The following is a 20,881-nucleotide window of genomic DNA, read 5'->3' on the forward strand; positions in this document are numbered from 1 at the left end:
TATATATATATATATATATATATATATATAAATTAATATTTTTGGCATTAACAGTACACAGTTTGTAGATTTCCTTTAATACTTTATTTTACTTTATTTTCATAACAGTAAGAAATTTATGGTCTTAGATAGTGACATCATTAAATAAGTTTGTATTATATTGCTTTGTTGTCTGATTTGAGTATTGCATGGACCCGACGGTTTTTGAAAATTAATATGTCCAAATCATAGGGTGTGTCAAGAAAAAAAAATCACTTTATCTCCCTTTTTTAGTTATACATCATGATTAAATACATCTTAACTAACAATAAATATGATTAAATCCCTTAAAATAGTTACGTAGAACAACAGTTAACAAGGAGAAATCGCATGGAAATAAATTGTGTTTCCAGAAACTCTATTTACCATTCCTTAGAACAAATGTCAAATATCTTGTGCAACTGCTGGAAAGTATTTGCACATATGCCAAACCTTTGACCAACTCCCCCACCTACAGGTAATAACATATACCGCACCAAGCTATGGTGCAATCAACACTAGACTATGTCCCTCCACCAGTAGGAGAGTGACATATCCTCCATGTGCAGTATTTCTCTTGAGGTAAGATAATAAGGAAAAATTTTGGTGTTGTGATCATAGGATTCGTTTGTGTTATAATGTACTCAACCCTTTCTATATGGCACTATACATGTGTGGACCACATGTTTATGTTACTAATGTACATAAACTAGATAAACGAAAAAGTTTAAAATTTATATATCACTAAAACAGGTTGAAGCATATGATATGCCTGCATATCACATATGCTTTTTTAGAATGCTTGTGTACTCTCACATGCAGGAACTCCATCTTGAGCAGTATTAACCTATTTTGTGTACTAATTACACATGACCAATTCATGGGTTCCACACTTAGGGTTTCTCACCGTTGATGTTACAAGAAGACTTCTTTTTTCATTTTCGTTTTCGATGACGAGAAACCCACTTTGAGACTAATAATGGCTGGAGACGGCTTGAATGGGTAATGAAGAAAAACTTTAATATAACAGCAAATGTACAACGTTTCGACAAGGTTTTGTCATCATCAGGTACATTTTTTCATTTGTTATTTCTTTTTTATTGGTATCACTGTGTTTCAGTTCAGAAATGTCTGGAGGTTAAACTCTCCCAAATTTCACTTGGGAAAACCAAAGACATTGATTGTGCCTATGCCCTAAGAAACATTACATAATCGTTTTTGTGTATATTGTGATGTATAGAGCATTGAGTACGTTATATTAAAAAGAATTTGAACATTCAAATCAGCATATCATGGGAAAACCACAGCCATTATAAAGTTGTGATAGAATGACATGTATTGGAACTTCATTTTGACAATAATTGGTGTTGCAACAGTGTTATGTCAATGAAAGTTGATCAGTTTTTGGAAGGGCATGCGACAGCCTTTTCCAACACAAAATATTTGTACAATTAGATTATAAAGATGTGTTCAGATCACGATTTAAAGTTTCCCTGTTATGACACTTTCATGTTGAAAGCATACTTCTTCTTCCTGCTGGACATAAACCGTAACCATAGAGTTAACCCATTTAGTGTATGAAGATGACACTTTCCAAGTGACCATTTTAACAGTCCAGTCACACATAAAGTCATAAATGCTGCATCTGGCAATTTGACTGGTATATTTTTGTATGGAATAGCATGAATACTCTTTTCATTCTTCAGCTGCTTGAGGTATGTGATGGTTGAAAAGATATTTTATTGAAGCAACTTGTGTACAAATGAACTGTTTTTTTTTGTTCTTTTCCAGATGGAGATCATTCTCAACTATGTTGTGTACTGTTGCCTAGGGCATGTAGATGGTTATTGCCTCTGATTTTCTTGTTCATGGTTTCTTACCTGTTACAATATGCCACACTTTGCTTAGCAAGTTTCTTTCTAGATTGTCCTGTTGCCCTAAGTTGAATCATATTCTTTTGCTTTCGATTGGCATTAATTACAAAAGGTAACCTCACCTTAGCCTTTTGCAATGAGAACTATGGTGCAGAACCATCTCATGCTAGGTCATCAGATAGAACAGGACTGGATGTGGCAACATGGACAGTTCTGAAACTCCAAAATTGTTTCATTGTAAAATTCTACTTCTATAATATCTCACTCTAGAACACAATATCTCCAAAATATCCAGAGATGTTTTGAAAATATAAAAGTCCAAACCTTTCTTTCTACCATCTAGAAGCACTATTCAGTGTTTTAAGTATTTATCTTTTGACTTGTGTTAAAAATATGTAGGTATCAATCAGGAAATAGCCATAATCGTTTCTTTACACAAAAGAAATTACTCTAAAATAAAATAATGATACAATTTTCACTTACATACGTTTGTTATTATTGGACTTATCTATAGGGATATTGAGCTGATAAATACACATCCATGTTATTAATTGATATAGTAAGGTGTTATTTTATCTAGAGCATTTAAACTATGTTATTAGTAATTGACATTCCTCTGAATAATGTTCATCAGAGAGTAATGGTGAAGTGGTTATAGAATTAATAATATAGCGATAAGTGGGCACATAATATTTTTTACCATTTTTACTAACATAGCAATTTAAAAAAATTTCGTTTTGTCTCTTTCTGTACAGTTTTGGCATGAACATGGGATCCAGAAACACACTGAAATTGTCTCATTCTTTTACCATTGTGCTCTATAACAGCTAATATCTACTCTGCTCGAAGAAATATTGCACATCCACATTGAAAGGTTCAACTACTGTAATGGCCTTTGTTAGCTAATTAAATGATGTCTATATGTTCCAGTTAGTGAATGCTTGAGAGAATGACCAGTCACGTGTTGGTGCTGCCATAAGAGAAGGGATATGATGCCTCTTGCTGGATTAGAACCTCTCTACGTTTAGAGTACTAATTGGTTATCAACATCAATATTTCAATAGAGATCTAATTCGAGGGAAGAAATCTAGTGATCAATTCACAGGCCCAGTAGATGCAATTGTCCTTCCCTTTTTCTATTCACACATGCACACTATTTTTTTTGGCCTTAATAAAGATTAGTTTCACATTCCATCAACATGGCCATGTTATTTATTTCTCACACAGCTTAAAATTCAGACGACTCTATAAATTTACTGTTTGATCCTCTGTTATTAAGCAGACATATCTAATATTTGCAAGAAAATCAGTTCACCTGAGACTATCACAAGGAAATAGAAAGGAGAAATTGTGGTGCCATGACCACGGGACTTATTGGTTTTCTGTTGTTGTTTGTTTTGTGTGTGTATATATATACTGATATTTGCTTGATCTCTTTGTTTACTGGGTTTAAAGAAATGTTTTTACTGAAAAGAATGGCTTATTCTGGACGTAGAAGTACTCATGATCAAGAGGGTGAGTTTTCAACCAGAAAGCACTGGTTGCAGAAGTGTTTGTTTGTTGAATTTCTTGCAAAGCTACTCGAACATTATCTGCACTATCCATCTCTAATTTAGAAGTGATAGACTAGAGGAAAAGTAGCTACTCAACACCAACCACCGTCAACTATTGGGCTACTCTTTTACAAATGAAAAGTGGGATTATTGTCACATTATACCACTACCATGGCTAAAATGGCAAGAATGTTTGATGGTGAGATTCAAACTTGCGAGTCGAGTGCCTTAACCACCAGGTCCTGCAGGAGAGAGAGGTGTCAAATCTAGTAGTCGTCCTCTTCTGGTCATAGAACTTCCATCTATGCTGAAAGATCCCTGATATCGATCAGCTTACAACTGCAAAGACTTTGCCCCTGAGGATAGATTTCATCCCAAAGGAAAAGAGGATGACTGAGGATCATTGATATGGTTTGGTGCCTGTCGAATCTTAGACCATTTGGTTATGTCTGTACAGTACTCTCAAGGTGTTTCTACCTAGAGTACTGCAGCCCCAGCTCTAGTTCAGACCATCAATGGCCAGCCAAGAAAGACTAGACATTCCAGTGGTGGGCAATCTCTGCCAGTTAGAGCTGTTTCTCTAGTAGGTGAAGTAGTAACCATGAGGTGGTGGGCCTCTTTGAGCGAGGAAGTACCCTGTGACGTCGACCACGACTTGTGACGAAACATTTAATTGTGTAGGGATGTATGAATAATTAAAACTTGATAACCAGGAACTCACTTTTTAGAAAATAAAAGTTTTCAGATGGCTTGACTGTGTAATGAAAAACTATTGTATATGTATTACAAACTCACCACTCTGCTTCCCAGGACCAAGGACCGATTACTCATCCAAGTATTGGGGTTGCTGAATATGTCCATCACCCTGCACCTGTGATATCAGCAGCATCTTTGCCATATATTGTACGAGAACTTTTAAGGAAGAGGTATTGGCCAACATTATAGGTCCCTATGTACGAAGCCAAGCAGATTTCGTCAACAATGTTCAAAGGTGTGTCAAAAGAAGACTTGGAATATTTTCTAAAGCATTTCAGGCAGGTAATTGCTTGGAATGGGTGGACTCTGAAACAGACTATCCAATACCTGATCCTCAGTCACATTAAATACCTGGATGAAAAGCAGCAAGTTACAATTTAAATCGGAATACATTAAATATTGTGGTTGAAGAAAAAGATATTGGTGTTGGGATCGAAAAATCAATGAAGTCATCTAAACAGTGTATTGTAGCTAGCAATGAGTCTAATAGGATTTTGAGTAGCATCTATAGAAATATTGAATACAAGACAAGGAATATTATTGTTTCACTGTATAGATCAGTCGTAAGACCTCATTTAGAGTACTGTGTACAGTTTGTGACTCCCTTCCTCGGGAAGGACATTGAATTGTTGGAAAAGGTTTAGACAAGAGCCACTAGGATGATATCTGGAATGGCGGGATTGTCTTATGAGGAACTAAAATCTCAAAACTTGTTTTCTCTGGAGAGGAGAAGGGTCAGAGAAGACTTGATTGGAGTGTTTAAGATTATTATGGGTATTTAATAATATAGATACATCAAACATTTTCGTGTTTTGCAGTGAAAAACAATAGGACAAGGGGTCATAAATTCAAATTTTGGCAGCGTAAGAGTTGTCAGGGTGGTTGGCTTTTTGAATGAGCTGCCTTCAAGGGTGGTGGAGACATAAAATTTAACTGAATTCAAGAAAAGATTGAATGAATACATGAGTAGTAAGGAGTGGTTATAGTTAGGAACTGGAAATGACATCCTTGATGAGCTACTAAGCTTCTTTTTGTCCCTTTAGAATTTTATGAAAAAAGAAGACTGGGAGATGCATCACCTATATGACTCGTGGAGAAATGGTCAGTCTATCATGCTGTAGATTAGGAGGTTATCATTGTGGATAAGTTCATTGATGGTCTCTCCAGTGAAACCATGAGACAATATTTAGGTGAAACCCTGACAGAGGTAGGTTCCGTCGTGAACTGCTATGACGTGGTAATTTTATGCCAGTCATTAGTGAGAAAAAAGCCTGTATCAACAGTTTTCATGGCTACCCCTCAGATAAGTCAACCTCCACCATATCAGGCTGAACCTAGACTAAAGGTTAACCAACCACCCACACAAAGTGACTCTGTTGTGTATCCACAATGGTTTCCAGTGAATGGGCTTGGATATCTATTCCATCAACGTGTCCAATGTATTTATTTTTCACGCGGCTTAAAATTCAGCCGAATTTTCAAACTCTGTTACTCTGTAAGTCTCTTGTTCGAATTTTCAATTATTATGCAAGACTATTTAATTACATAATATTTTGGGACAACATGGGATTTATTGGTCCATCTCGGCTGTTCCATCCTCAAAACTAAATTAAAATGATTGAAAAAATAATAAGAAGAAAAATTTTAAACCCAACCCTTTTCATTCATATACTTATCAAGATTTTTCTTAAACTTACTGCCTCTAAAACATCTGAAGGCAACCCATTCCAAAGGCCAACCACCCTGTTAGAAAAATAAAATGTCTTAGCTGATGGGTCTATAATTACAGGAACAATTTTTATCACCTCCCTTGAAAAGAGGAGTTATATTAGCTAACGTCCAATCTTCTGGTACCTCCCCTGAAGCAGCGAGGAGCAAACCAATAAATTACCATTTTTATATCAATAATATAATAGTGAACAACATTTTTCTAATACTTTAAATATTTTATGTGATTCGATTAGCTTATAACTTTAAATTGTAAATTGAAATTGAATATTTAAAAATTAAATATTATTATAAATTACATGTTAATTGTTCAGTTTTTGTTACCGTTAGAGAGCGTTACGTCATATTCTTGTTTAGGATATCCAAAGTAATTTACAAGTTCGTTTTGTTTTTGTTTTTTCCTGTGATTTAAATAGTATATTGCTGTTTTATTGTTATGAATAATAAGTTTGATGCGTAAGTTGGTTTATTCATAGTTTATTGTTAAGGTTTGTACGTTATAACTTATAGAGGAAGTAAAACTACCTTAGCATCATCATGACATCGACACCATCACCGGATCGATGTTCATAAATTATTAAATATTTTTTTTCTTACTCTTACTCACTCTTAATATTACTATTAGTATTATTCATATTAGGCCTGAAACTTGAAAGCAAAAGAAAATAAGTAAACCGCTGCAGTGTATTGTGTGCAGGAGGCATGTTAATATTGTTATTACAGTTTACATTTCATTACACACACATACAGATTTTTTACAAAATTCTGTTACTATTAATGTCCTTCGGTTAACATATGTTGTTCAGATAAAAACATTCTTACTTCAACAATCAACTGTACGCGGTGTAACGTACCTCAAAAATTAGTTTGACGAAATAAAGTAAAGAAATGGTTTGTATATTATGCCATTCTTAGCATAATAATAAATAAATAATATACAGTGGGATTTCGCAATATTTCTTGCTGAATCAGTGAATGGTATGCAGAATGATGATTGTTGTTGGTACCAAGCTCAGTTATTATAAAGCATTTTAACAGAAAATTAAAGAATACAAAAAAGAGGCTGTACACTTTACAAGGGATATTACGTATACATATAATTTATGAATAAGGGACCTTTTGGTCCATCTAGGCCTTTCCATCCACTAAACTTAAAAAGTAAAATAAAACTCAAAGCCAACTTTTATTATTCTATTATTTATTAAGCCTTTCCTTAAATTAACTGTTTCTAAGGCCAACCACCCTGTTAGAAAAATAAAGCTGTCTTAGCTGAAGATAGCTCCTGCCCTGTCAAAATTTATATTTGCATCTCCTAGACCTATCATTCTCACCATTAAATATAGGGTGACCAGGCATCCTGGTTTTGCCAAGATAGTCCTGTTTTTTGGTAGTTTGTCCCAAGAAAAGTTCTTGAGAGTTACAAAATGTCCTGGCCTTTTTATAATAAAGACATCAAACTGACAGTCGCATCAAATCATGTATGTAATAGGCCTAACTGACTTGCTCATTGTTGTATTACCTACTCTCCTGCTGTCAAACTCTCTCAAAAGTTTTGTCAGTGCATGGTGAGAAGACCAGGTCTGTACAGATTTTTGTAGTTAGTAGACTTTAGCAATATATGTGGTAAAAGTGTAGAACAATTAAGTGAATTTAAATTAAATGGAATAAAAGTTATATTATTTCAAATTTGAAATAATCATTTTGAAATTATGGGCAAGGGCTGGACTGTCATAATCTGTTATTTTAAGTTGTATGACAATCCTTACATCCCACGTATCATCCTAATAGCCCTTCTCTGAACCTTTTCAAACAATTCAGTGTCCTTCCTATGGTAAGACACTGAAGAGTGAACTCAGTATCACAAATATGGTCTAACCAATGACCTATACAATGAAATTATAATCTCTTTAGACTTGTATTGAATATTTCTGCAGATAAAACTTAATATCCTATTTGCCTTTCTACTAGCAACAGCACATTGCTTGGATGGCTTAAGAGACTTGTCAACTAGAAACAAATGTGTAAATACCTTTGAACTCAGTGAGTTATGGTTGTAACATGTTCTTTAATCGAGTGAGTTCTTTTAAATTATTTGTTCAAAATAATGGGAATTCCAGTTCATGTAACAATAACAAATTAATTTATTTCTTCCTTAACATTTATAAAAGGCTACTATCACTTATACACAACTTTAGGCCATAGTTCACAAATTGCATTTTCACTTTCAATGGAAAAGTACTTACTAATGGCACTATGACTAACATACAAATAAACTTACTGTACGGTTTCATGGCTAATCAATCAAATAACTGAATATGGGCGATAATGCTGATATGAATACTTCACTAACTTTTCACTCACTGAACAAACTGAAAATGTGTACTGACTCAATGCTTTCCTGCTTTGTGTATTTATAATGTATCCTATAATATATCTAGAAATTTTAGAAATTATGTTGGTCATTAATGTTCATGAACATTCAAAGACTACTTTTATGAATCTTAACCTCATATGCCCTCTAGCAAATATCTAAATTACAACAATGAAAATATGTCTTACAACACTATTTCTTTCCTTGACTGTCCTAACACATAAATAAATCAGTACACTGAACTGTCCATTCATCAAGTCTTTTTGATGGTTTTCTCTTCCAAAGCCAATGGTATGCAGAGGGGACAACCTCATGTCTCTTTATCATCATTGGCTGTCTTATCATTGGGGGAGTTCTCTCTAAGTAGGTGATCAAATGAATCCATTGACAGCTCCATCCATGGTAATACTCCTAAAGTAGTCTTTATAGGAAACCTTTAAAGTTATCAAAAAAAGAAGAGTTGAGACAATTGTTTTTTCCTACTCTGGAAACAATTTAGACAGGTTAATTCAAGCAAGGGTCATGTCACTGGAATTGCAATCTAGCAATTTGACATTAGGTTTTACCTTTAACATTTGGACTTTAATTAGTGTCCCATGCAGTTCATCTTATTTACTCATATTTAAAGCAACTGTGGATAATGTGCTGAAAAGTAAAGACCACTTAAGAGATTAATGTGAAAATTTGCCCTGCATGCCTGTCCAACATTAGTTAATTACAGTGCAAGTTGAAATTTATGTACATCATTCATTTGACTGATTCTTTTAGTGCAATTTATTTGTTAGTAGTTACAATACAGAATTTTTGTGGTTGAGATTCAGTTAAAGATTAATTTATCCTACTTATATATATATATCTGATTTTGTTATAATAAACCTTACTAGGATAAAATATAATTTCATAGTTATATGAAGATTTTTTTATGTAATCAGGTTAAAAAACGAAGATAGTGGAGAAGAAGATACTGCTCGACTTTCAACAGAAATGCCAGATATAAGTCAGGTAAAAATTAGGCAGTTTTTCTTTTGAAACTTGTTTACAATTTATTGAGTAAATGTAATTTTAAATAATGTGATAAAACATTATATAAAATGGCTATTTCACAAAATCAGGTAGGACTACCTCTGAAGAGCTGTTAGCTGGTCAGAAATTTGAAGATAGTTCACATCAGATGTTTCTCTCTTGTTAACAGAAACTGTTTGAAATGTTTGAATAGTAATTGCATATTAAATGTCACTGACATGTAAAACCTAATCTTTTGATTTATATAATGCTCATTACTTAAACAAAAGTTGTTGTGTAAAAGATAAAAACCACCACCAAAAATGTTATACATAGCATCTCCTTCTATAAATTGAGCAGATCTGTACAACGAAGCACAAGATGTTACATTTAGCAGCTGCATTGCCTCAATCAAAGGTACTGAAAGCCTAGTGTAAAAGATGTAAGCAGAGTGTTAAGTTAGAATAAGTAGGAAACATGAAATATATGCTAACACTAATAATTATAATGTTTAATTAATCAACAGTTTTATATTAAAAAGACTATGGGTGTTAACCAGCTTGGAATAGAGACTGTTAGATAAATATTTATTTTGTTTAAGTCAGCTGCAGTTCTTTTAATTGTTGCTCTTGCAATGCAAGCTTACTGTAAAAAGTTGTATGAGTATTGCATCTATAGTCATGTATGTGTGCAATAATGTGCATTTTATTTATTTATTTAAATTATAAAAGCATGATTACTGTTCTATATAATACATTTTTAAACTACCAGTGAATGTTATATTTCATTTATGTGAATTCCCTGTAAAATAAAAAGGTTTTCAGTCAAATATGAATTAGTAGTTAGGGTGATGTCATCAGTAAGTTATGCAAATCAGTACTGTTCAAGGTTTGAATCTTCATTCAGTAATGTGTTTCAAACCTTTGAAGGTCAAAGGGAATTAAAACTCTAGATATAAATCAATTTTGAAATAAATATACTTCATAATTTATCATTTAACAAGTGATCTCTGACTTATTATCCAGAGCACATTTGCTAAACCATTCTAAGCCTTTCAAATTTAGTATTTTCTTGTGTTTTCTGCAAGTCTCTAAGAATACAGTTTATTTTATAATGAATTCAGTTGAATGGTAGAGGGAAATCCTGAAATAGAGAAGTATTTACAAAATAAAATTACTTTTTAGGGTTAGTGAGAGTAAATTTTAATGAATAATTTGGCTTCTGGCCATCAGACATTCTAATGTGATTTTACTGAGTACATACTTTTCTTCAAAGTGCTTATACCATACAAATGTCAGGAGTTAGAAAAAACGAGTTATACTCCAGGTTTCAACCAACTTTTCACCATTGAAGCTTCATCAGAGCTAGTAGTACAGTAATTTTTATACCATTAGCCCTAATGAATCCACAATGGTGAAATGTTGGCTGAAATAATAATATTTTGTTATTATTATCTGAAGAGTTAAGGTAATTTGTTTCAAGCTTTAATACCAAAATGTCTAAATCCCTCCACTAGGCATGACAAATTCTGAAAACAACAAAATGTCAGAAGTTTCAGTTTGGAAGCTGACCTATAAGTGCAAAGTCACATAATGCTTGGAATGTTACCAGTGCACCAAGTGTGGATGTGATTACAATAGATATATATAATGATAAAGGCAAACTGTGCTCATTTTTACATAGAGCTTATTGCTCAAAGAAGGTTTCAGTGCTTATAAAGCAGCTTTTGCAGATGACAATAAGAGGAAACTTCCTGCCAATAGTCAAATCAAGAATAGGGTAAACAACCTGAAACAAGCAAGAAAAAAGCAATAAAAGCTAAATACTTTCTCTAGATCTGGAGCAGGGTCAAAGTAATAGGAAATTCATGGTAATAATAGCAGGACTACCTGCTAAAACATACAAAACAAAATATTATAGTTGTGTGCACATTTCAGGGTTTTTGAGTGTCCAAATTACCAAAAAACAGTGGCTTACTAGAGAAATAATCTATGCTGATTAAAATATTTCATTAGAAATAAAATAAATAACGACATGATGAGGAGTCATCAACAGAAGACAAATAGTAAATAAATGATATAGAGGAAATAATGACTGGCATGAAAGATTGAAGTGATAGCTAGCAGGTAGTTGGTAAAGAAACAGAGCCAACTAACAAGAACAACAACCAAGAAAATCACTGTCAGGGCTTATAAAGGTCAACATTGTTGGTCATCACCCTAAGCAGCCCGACTTTGCCACTGTGTAATTCATCTACTCTACAGCTTTCAACCTTTCCAACTGCAACAAAATGCTCGTCTCATAACACTCTACCCATTCCTGTAATTTACATATGCTTCTGCACATTTGGTGGGGACCCTGCCCACTTAGCAAATTACTTTAATTTTCTCTGGTTAAGTCAGAGGTTGCTTGTTAAAATTAAAATTAATAGGTTTTGCATCTTAACATAATCTTATAATCTTCTTTCTCTTTATAACTGACTAAAACTAGTTTATAGAAAATTTAAAAGTATATTAATCATAGAAATATTACACTGAAATAAGCTTTGGTTGTATTCTATGTGGAATAGCTAACAAAGAATGTTAAAAAGAACATTTACAGTCCAATCAAGTCAAATTTCAGTAATTTTTATTTATTTGTCAATAGTATCAATTACATATTTAAAAACTACCTTTGTACCACAAGTCTTTCAAATCTAAGTGTATTTCTGAACAATGCTATAACCAACTACATCATGTTTCTGAGAAATTTATGTTGTTTTCTAGAAAACTTTATACTGCAAATGACATGTATATACTGCTTTATTCGCCTTTCCATTGGGTCAAAATTTGTTTTCTGTGTAATCATACTTATATTATCAAAGATGAGTAAAAATGTTTTGAAATTAAAATTTATGTTGTATTTTAGGTGAGCAGAAAATTAAAACAGAACATGTTAGTTGAAGGAAATAAAAATGTGATGATATTTAAGAGATGGAAGATTTCAATCAGTAGTAAAATTTAAAGTATATTGCTGTGGTTTGTTTTCTCCTTATAAAGGTCAGTTAACTCTGAGTTTTAAATGACTTTCCTTTTATTTCTTGAATGTACTGAAGAGTAGGTGCAGTTTAGCTAGAAGCTCCTATGTGAAAAATAATGATTAACTGAGAAATAAAGGACAGCATGATATGATATTAGTAAAACTTCAAAGTCTTGTTAATTGATTGACTTTTTTTGGCTATATTTTGAATGGTAAAGTAATAAAATTAGGATTATTGGAACACCAGTGTAAAAGTACCTTATAATGGTGTATTATGGATTACTAGATTTGTTTTCAATTAATTCATATTAGCAGAAATTGTAGTATTCATTCTTCATTGAAAAAATTTAGAAAAAGTGAACATTTTCTAAAGAGGCATTTTTTAGGGGAGGCAGGGGAGTATTGCACATGAAAGTGTTCGGATTGCACTCTTTTGTCGTACGGAACTCATTGCATCAAAATGATTCAATGTAAAAAGCTCAAAATTTTCATACGATTTACTGATATAAACTGTAATGTTTTTATATATTAAAAGTGGTACCATTTATTGAAAAAATAATATTTTTTTTAAGAACTCCAATTTTTCAGTACTACATTTAAAAATTACATCAATAAAGATATAATCAAACCCTCATGTACAGTCCTAGTAAAAGTCATGTTTTTGTTGTGAGGAGAGTACTTTTATTTAAAATTGTGTTCCATTATAAAGAAATGGTTGTTGCACATACTAGTTATTTTTCTAATTGTTTGAATCTTGAATACCCAAAGTGTGAATTTTTTTATGGATTTTTGTTTGTGGTGCCATTTAATAGATTGCACAGGAGTTTTGGTTATATACATAGATACTGACATACATGCTACATCCATTATAGTAAGATTACATTCAGAAATTTTGAGTCATGTTTTGGTTACAGCATGAGTTCTAAATCAACAAGGAAAAGATTTTGGAAAGATGATACCATTATCAACAGAGTTGTTATTACTGGTGCCATTTTTTCCTATAGTATGTCAAAGTGGTGTCATTTTGGCATATGAAAGCTCAAAAGAATTCCTTTTGAAGTTAGACTAATATCAATGTAGAAAGATTATCTTAAGATATTTAAATCTAAATATTGTTTATCTTTTTTGTAATGTTATAAATATCTAAGTGTAAATTTTTTTACATTTATGTATAACAGACATGGTAAACAATATGGCAGAAACAAGAAAAGATTTGTATTGCTTACAGAGGCCAAAGTAGTGTAGAATTCCTATTGAATGATATTGGTGTGTTGAGACATTAGTTATCAAAAAGATCATGCATGTGTGTAATCAAAGAAGGTAAACCTTGTTTTCATTGAAATTATTGATTTCTCTTTTATTTGTAAGGACACTATTTACACATTTTACCCATATAATACTGAGAATTTGGCTCATGAATGAAACATCAGCATATAAGCAGTGCTTCCTGAAAATAAGGATTTTTTAAAACTAGAAATGTCTAATAATTGATAATGATTAAACAAAGGACATCAGTTAATTGAAGTTTGCTGTTTATAACAAAATGCACTTTATTTTCTAAAGATAAAAATTGATCCACCACTACAAGACCCAGGTGAACATCAGCTTCAGTTCAGCTATGCTTTTTGGTACTGTAGACAGCCTCGTTTACGAAGTTATGATCAAAACTTGAAAATGATCGGCACTTTTAGTACTGTAAGTATTTGTAAGTGATTTCAACTAATCATCTGCTTATATAATATAAACAACAAATACAACTGTAACATGATAAAAATCTTAAAATGCAAAGAAATGGTTCACGTTATGGTAAAGGGAAAAATAATTAAATAGTCCAATGAACATTTCAACTAACCGACTGTTATCATTTGAAAGAAACATTGTCCACATATTTTTCCTTTAGAGGATTTTTAGCATTTCTTTGTATTTATGCCATATATATATCTATAAATTTCTTACATTACCAAAGTAAGGCAATGTCTACGAAAATCTAGAAAAGTAACTTTTTAAATCTCAACACATTCACAAACATAAGCAAATAAATTTCGCATTTCATTACTATTACAAATAATATTCCTATTGTATTGTATTGTACTGTATTTAAATCTCAACACATTCACAAACATAAGCAAATAAATTTTGCATTTCATTACTATTACAAATAATATTCCTATTGTATTGTGCGTACTGATGTTTTACGTGGAACTATTTTTGTATTTCAGATTAAAGTTACAACACTGAGTAACTAGTGTAGGTACACAACATATCCTAGAATATCAAATCTACAGTAACCAAATTTTTATATGTTCTGACATGTTTTTTGTAATTTCATCAAATAAACATTTCCGATAGTAAAAAGAACATAAGTGATAATTTGGACAAAATGTGACATCTACCCTTTATGTGTTCAGTAGCAAAGTAAAAAAAAATCCTAATAAATTTTACTTTTTCTTGACAGACTGAATTAGTGTAGTGGCAATATTCAGTGTTTTGGTACTGGTACTACTTTAATAACATTCGAGTTGTTTTTTTATGTTATTTTTTTATGAGTGTTGTTTGATAAAGATAATAATTATTGCAATTATACATATGTATCACAACTTTGGTATAGGAAAAAACAAATGAATTAAAACTTATGTGAGAGCACTTTCTTGTGGCAAACCATATTAAACATTCTTGAACTGTTAAAATGAGTTATAGAATATTCTAACTTAAGATCTCCCATTAAATCAAGCATAATTGAACATGCTCTAGGATAATGTAACATTTTCATCCATTTTAGTTTGCTTAACACATTAGCAAGGGCCAATCATGTACAGAGCCTCAGAATAAAAGATAGCTTGCTCATTCACAAGCCGAGGCCTGAGGTAATGTGGTTGGAACAGTTTGTAAACTATTTTTGGTATTATAAAAATATAGTCATTTCATAACCAACTGTACTCCATTCAGTTTGAATTAAATTTGCTTATCATTCATTGTCAATATGCGGAAATAGTAACCAACTGAACACCAATCAGTTTGAATTACATTTGCTTATTATTCATTGTCAATATGCGGAAATAGTAACCAACTGTACACCAATCAGTTTGAATTACATTTGCTTATTATTCATTGTCAATATGTGGAAATAGTCACTGAATTCTTCTTCTTGAATACTGGCTGTGCTTCAATCTTGAGGGCCAATGAGAAGGGAGTTTAGTCTACATGTTGCCCAAGATGCTATTCACATTGAAAATACCTATTATCTATTGAGTGTTCATATACAAAATAAGTAATATATATATATGGACTACTTAGAATAAAAAGTACATAATTACAATTTATTAAATGTAAACTGCGTGTTAAATTAGGAGCAAGAAAGCAAGCTGGTCTGACCTCAAGAATATAAGTACAATTCAACTACCTAAACTTAGGAGACTGCTGTACCCTTAAATTTCTTTTAAGAGCTCCTACCTAATGTTAGGAATCCATTTACAGTATACCCCTACATATTTCAAAGTATCCATACTGATAACTATGTTCAAAATCCAGTTGATAATCTTGCATCATACCATTTCACTGAATCTTCTTTACTGGTATGTAAAGTTGCATAGTTTTTGTTGTAAAAAGAAAAGAATAATAAGTTCTTACATATTAGGCTCTCATGTTATAAAAAAAACATATCATGACCAGTTATGTCAGCCATCATCAACTAAGGTATATTGATGGTAAAGAATGTCACTTCTTTAAGTTTTTTATGATATTAATGGGTAGTTACATAAGAAACAATTAACTTTTAATCCATGCGTAATCGTTGTTACTAATAAGGAAAGTGAATGCATCAATATTTATTCCCCGTTGTATTTTTACAGGTTGGAAAGTTTTGGTCATTTTACAGCCATCTTGTCAGACCTTCAGAACTGACTGGGCAGATTGATTTTCATCTCTTCAAGGAAGGAATCAGGCCTATGTGGGAGGTTAGTAGTAAATGTTCTATTGAAGTAATAGTTATGCGTAAGAAACTTTTAAGTTTTAAGCTTGTATACAAATCTTAACTGTTCAAAAATAAGTTTTACTCCTATTTATCCAAAGTACATTTATATGAGCTAACTAATTTGAGGGATGAACTTATTTCTTTCACTCACACAAGTTCTCTTGTAGTCATTTTATCTTGAAATTTTAATTTATGGTCATAAAAGATAATTAAAGTTATATACAAAGAAACAAGTAAGAAAGAAGAGATAAATCACAGCAAGAAATCCAATAAATGTAGTGCTTTCATATTTGTGAAGCTTATAAAAATAAAATTTTATTTTTGCATATAATTATGTGATTATAATATAATCGACATATTTCTCTGTAATTATCATACATATTTCATAGCATTAGAAACTTGTTTAATTAAAATTGATATTAAAACTAAATTTTAAAGATGCATATTATCAATAAGGTTGGGTGTTGTCTCATTAATGGATCTTAAGAGAAACTAAACACTACTTAATCCATAAGTTGGGACATATGTGTATGTATGTATATATATATATATATATATATAAACACACACAATTTTTAGGCCTGGCATGGCCAAGTGGTTAGGATGCTCGACTCTCAATCTGAGGGTTGCGGGTTCGAATCCCCATCCCACCAAACATGTTCGTCCTTTCAGTCGTGGGGGCGTTATAATGTGACGGTCAATCCCACTATTCGTTGGTAAAAGAGTAGCCCAAAAGATGGCGGTAGGTGGTGATGACTAGCTGCCTTCCCTCTTGTATTACACTACTAAATTAGGAACGGCTAGCACAGATAGCCCTCGTGTAGCTTTGCACGAACTTCAAAAAACACACAAACATACTATTTTTATGAAATTATGGAATTTTTTTCATTATTGGCTGTACATTATGAAGTTGACACCATAGTCCTTTTGACAGTGTTGCAACAGGTAATTTGTTTTATTGTAAATATTTTTATTTCATTTGATATAAATCACTTTTAAAAAGGTAAAAATAAAGTCTCAAAAGAAACTCATTCTGTTAAATTATTTATAAAAAACTAAATTTCTTATTCATGTATACCGAAAATATTACACTGAAGTTTTGTCAAATAATAGTTACTTACCTTGGGATATTTTATTTATGAATTTTTTAACAAGTAAAATATGAAACTGTGTACAAAGGTTTACTCATAACTACAAAAATCATACCTGTTAATTTTTGAAACAAAAGGATGAAGCTAACAGAAATGGTGGTCGTTGGGTTTTACGGTTAAGAAAAGGCTTAGCTTCACGTTGTTGGGAAAACCTTATCCTAGCAATCTTAGGTGAGCAATTCATGGTGGGAGAAGAAATATGCGGAGCTATGATAGCAGTACGTTTCCAGGTAGGGTTTTTTTTTTCATTGTAAAAAGTAACTTATTTACATTACATTTTATTGTGTCATTTGTTACATTTGGTTTCTAACAGGCATAAATATAAACACCAAAACCAAAGATATTTTTTCAGAAGTCTGTTTTCAGCTCTGTATTAAGAAATTATTTGCACAGTTATTTAATAACTTCCATCTTTTACTTTTTCAGGATTTTTTTTTAAATTAGTTGTATGTTTAAAAATATTATTTAGTGTAAAACTACAGTTATTTTTTGCAATTTGGTATGAGAAATATATATTTTTACTTATTCATTAAAAGCTTTATTATCTGGCTTTTGCTAGACCTGGACAGTGGTTATAAAACCATTTCCCTTATGATATTTTACAAGAAAAATTTTGACACCTTGTTAATATTCTAAAGTACAGTATTTTTACATCATCTTTAACTGTAACTGTTATAAGCAACAGTAAATGTTGTAAAAACCCTTACAGGACAGTATTGTAAATGAAGTAATATATTAGTGGCTAACAAGCGCAATATGCCAGTGGAAAAGAACAAAGTCACAGCAGCATCAGTTAAGTACAATCAAGAATGTTCTGAGACATTTCAGAATTGTACTGAATGCTAGTTCCTCCAATGAGCATTTGAAACTTGAGATATTGAAATTTCCTGTTACAAGAGCTTTCTAGGTAGATGCTGCACAACAAAGCATTTACTCTCTGTCTGTGTGTGTATATATGATGCCCTCTATTACAGTAAGAATGGTAGTGAAAGCTTTATTGCTGTTAATTGAAAATTCCACAGCAGATGTAACAATACAGTATTTTTTGTGAATATACATGTGTAGCAAATACTAAAGCATAAGGTTATAAGAATACATTAGATTACATGGATGAACTTAATAGTGAGTTTAGTACACATTATATATATGTTATAATTACGGTGTAGTGAAATGTGTATTAAAATCTTTTTACATCTCTCCATATCCTGAAAATGTCTCATGAAAAATTAAAGCTTCAAATATTAAAGATTTACTTAATGAATGACTGTTTTTGTTTGTTCAAGGAGGACATCATATCAGTATGGAATAAGACAGGCAGTGATAATGCCACCACCATCAAGATCCGAGATACTTTAAAGAGAGTGTTGAATCTGCCACCTAATACTTATATGGAATACAAGATGAACTGTGAGAGCCTCAGATGGAATTTGTGATGTTAGATGAGAAAGTATCTGTACATTTATATAAGTATTTAAAATCGCTCTTTATTAAATAAACTTATGAAGCCTGTTAAATCACTTTATCACGATGAGCTATATCAGCATGACTTTTGGAGTAGAGAAAACAAATCTGATTTATAATGTTACATCATATAACTACAGAATTTTTAAAAATATAGAACTAAGGAGAACCTAAAAGAAATGGAACAGTGCATTTACATTAGTTAAAGTATCTGGGAAAATGATTGGGTAACAGAAATTGAAGTTAATTTGTCCTTACTTTTCCATTATGAACCTAGTATAGTAATCCTTCATATTTTTTTTTTGCATTCTTTGAGCTCATGGTTGAACCTGGTACCTCTCACACATCAGTTGAGTGCTTTACCAACTGAGCTAATGTGCTAACTGACTAGCTATCATCATTAGTCTTTTTAGAAACTCATACTATTGCAGTAGTAAGCTTAAATTTCTGCTGTTTTATGTTACTAGGAACATTTTTGTTCCTGAAATGGCTTCCTAAAATTATCTTTTTTAAGAGAATTAAACTGGGATTATTTCTTTTTAAAAATTGCTATGTATTAGAGTCTTAGCATAGAGCACTGCATATTTGATGTGCAAGCCTACTGAAGTGATTGAACAGTTAAGCACATTTTAAACATACCCATTTTCCAACACTTGATGATTACCCATGTAATGAACACAGACCCTAAAAAGAATGGATGATGCTGCATATGAACATCACAAAACCTTTCTCACGATGCCTCACATGAATAATACTTTTGTTAGCCTTGTGCCCATTTCTTCAACCTGTGGAAGACATAAAACCAGTATCAGCTTAAACTGGTTACTTCTGCTTGAAAATTGATACCCCAAATTGTATATTTTTGCTGGAAGAATTAAAACCATGATAACTTTAATCTGGGTAGTTCTGCTTGAAGTTATAGATCTGGGATTAGCTTAAGCTGGACACTATTGCTTTAAGATACAAAGTCATGGGTAGCCATTGAACTTTCATTAATATAACAAATGGACAACAAGGGACCATTTGGTCATACAAGATATCCCTACACAACTACTTTTGAGAAAAAGTAAACATTTAAATCTTCCCTTTATTTTTTCAGGAAATTACCAAGTTTCATTTTAAAATTGTAAAGTACCAGCATCCACTACCATTGACAGAAACTCATTCCATTAGCCATTCATCCTGTTAGAAAAACAAAACTTAGTGGAGCCTAACCTAATGCTCTTGTCCCATTATTTTCAGAATGTACCACAAAGAAATCAGAGGTCGTTATTTTATTGAACTCTCTGGAAATCTTGTAAATTCAATAAAATCACCTCTTACCTTTTTTTTCTGAAATTAAGAAATTTTAACCTATTCTCATAAGATAACCCTTCGAACCCTTTCTGATAAGCCATTATCCTTTCTTACACAAGTAAATCAAAACTGTAAATAATGTTTCAAGTGAGGCCTAACTAGTGACTTGTATAAAGAAATAATTACCTCTTTTGACTTATAATCAGTATATCTGTAAATACACCCTATAATACTATTAGATTTGTTAATAGCAATAGAGCACTGCCTTTTCTCTTCAGTCACACGTAGTCATACCTTACATTTTTTTCCTGGGTTAAGCACTTGGTGATGGTGTATCAACTGTTAGAAATATACAGTGACAGGAATTTATGATGCTGGCAAGAAGACATTATACATACATATAGACAATGAGTTCTCACATTATAAACCTGATTTTTCTCTGGAGTATGTATGGTCACTTATGTTTTTATAATAATCAGTTCTATTTTATCTATTAACTAGGTGCACTGGTGTTAATAATTTTGTAATAATATGCAATTTTAGAAATGAAAGTATGTTTTAAGAAATTAAATCACAGATCAGTTTTGTACAAACATTAACAAACTGTGTATATAAATATTTTATTAGAAATATTTAGGCATTCATCACATAAATTACAATGAATAACTGATTATCATGTATCA

The 20,881-nt window shown here is 31.8% G+C and overlaps 1 protein-coding gene across 2 annotated transcripts; it reads left to right on the forward strand.

Annotated features, from left to right (window-relative positions):
• The first annotated feature begins 6,270 nt into the window (after nt 1–6,270).
• LOC106457331 (eukaryotic translation initiation factor 4E type 2-like) lies at nt 6,271–18,955 on the forward strand. Of its 2 annotated transcripts, none has more exons than XM_013916730.2 (6): nt 6,271–6,385; nt 9,233–9,302; nt 13,884–14,015; nt 16,169–16,273; nt 17,519–17,671; nt 18,725–18,955. In XM_013916730.2, the coding sequence occupies exons 1-6, from the start codon at nt 6,366–6,368 to the stop codon at nt 18,872–18,874; spliced, it is 630 nt and encodes a 209-aa protein (XP_013772184.1). In that variant the 5' UTR covers nt 6,271–6,365; the 3' UTR covers nt 18,875–18,955. The 2 variants fall into 2 exon arrangements, with proteins under 2 accessions (XP_013772184.1, XP_022238913.1); XM_022383205.1 differs by lacking the exon at nt 6,271–6,385 and adding an exon at nt 7,916–8,002.
• The last annotated feature ends 1,926 nt before the right edge of the window (nt 18,956–20,881 follow it).

Source organism: Limulus polyphemus, unplaced genomic scaffold (genome assembly GCF_000517525.1).
Source record: "Limulus polyphemus unplaced genomic scaffold, Limulus_polyphemus-2.1.2 Scaffold317, whole genome shotgun sequence".
Taxonomy (NCBI): domain Eukaryota; kingdom Metazoa; phylum Arthropoda; class Merostomata; order Xiphosura; family Limulidae; genus Limulus; species Limulus polyphemus.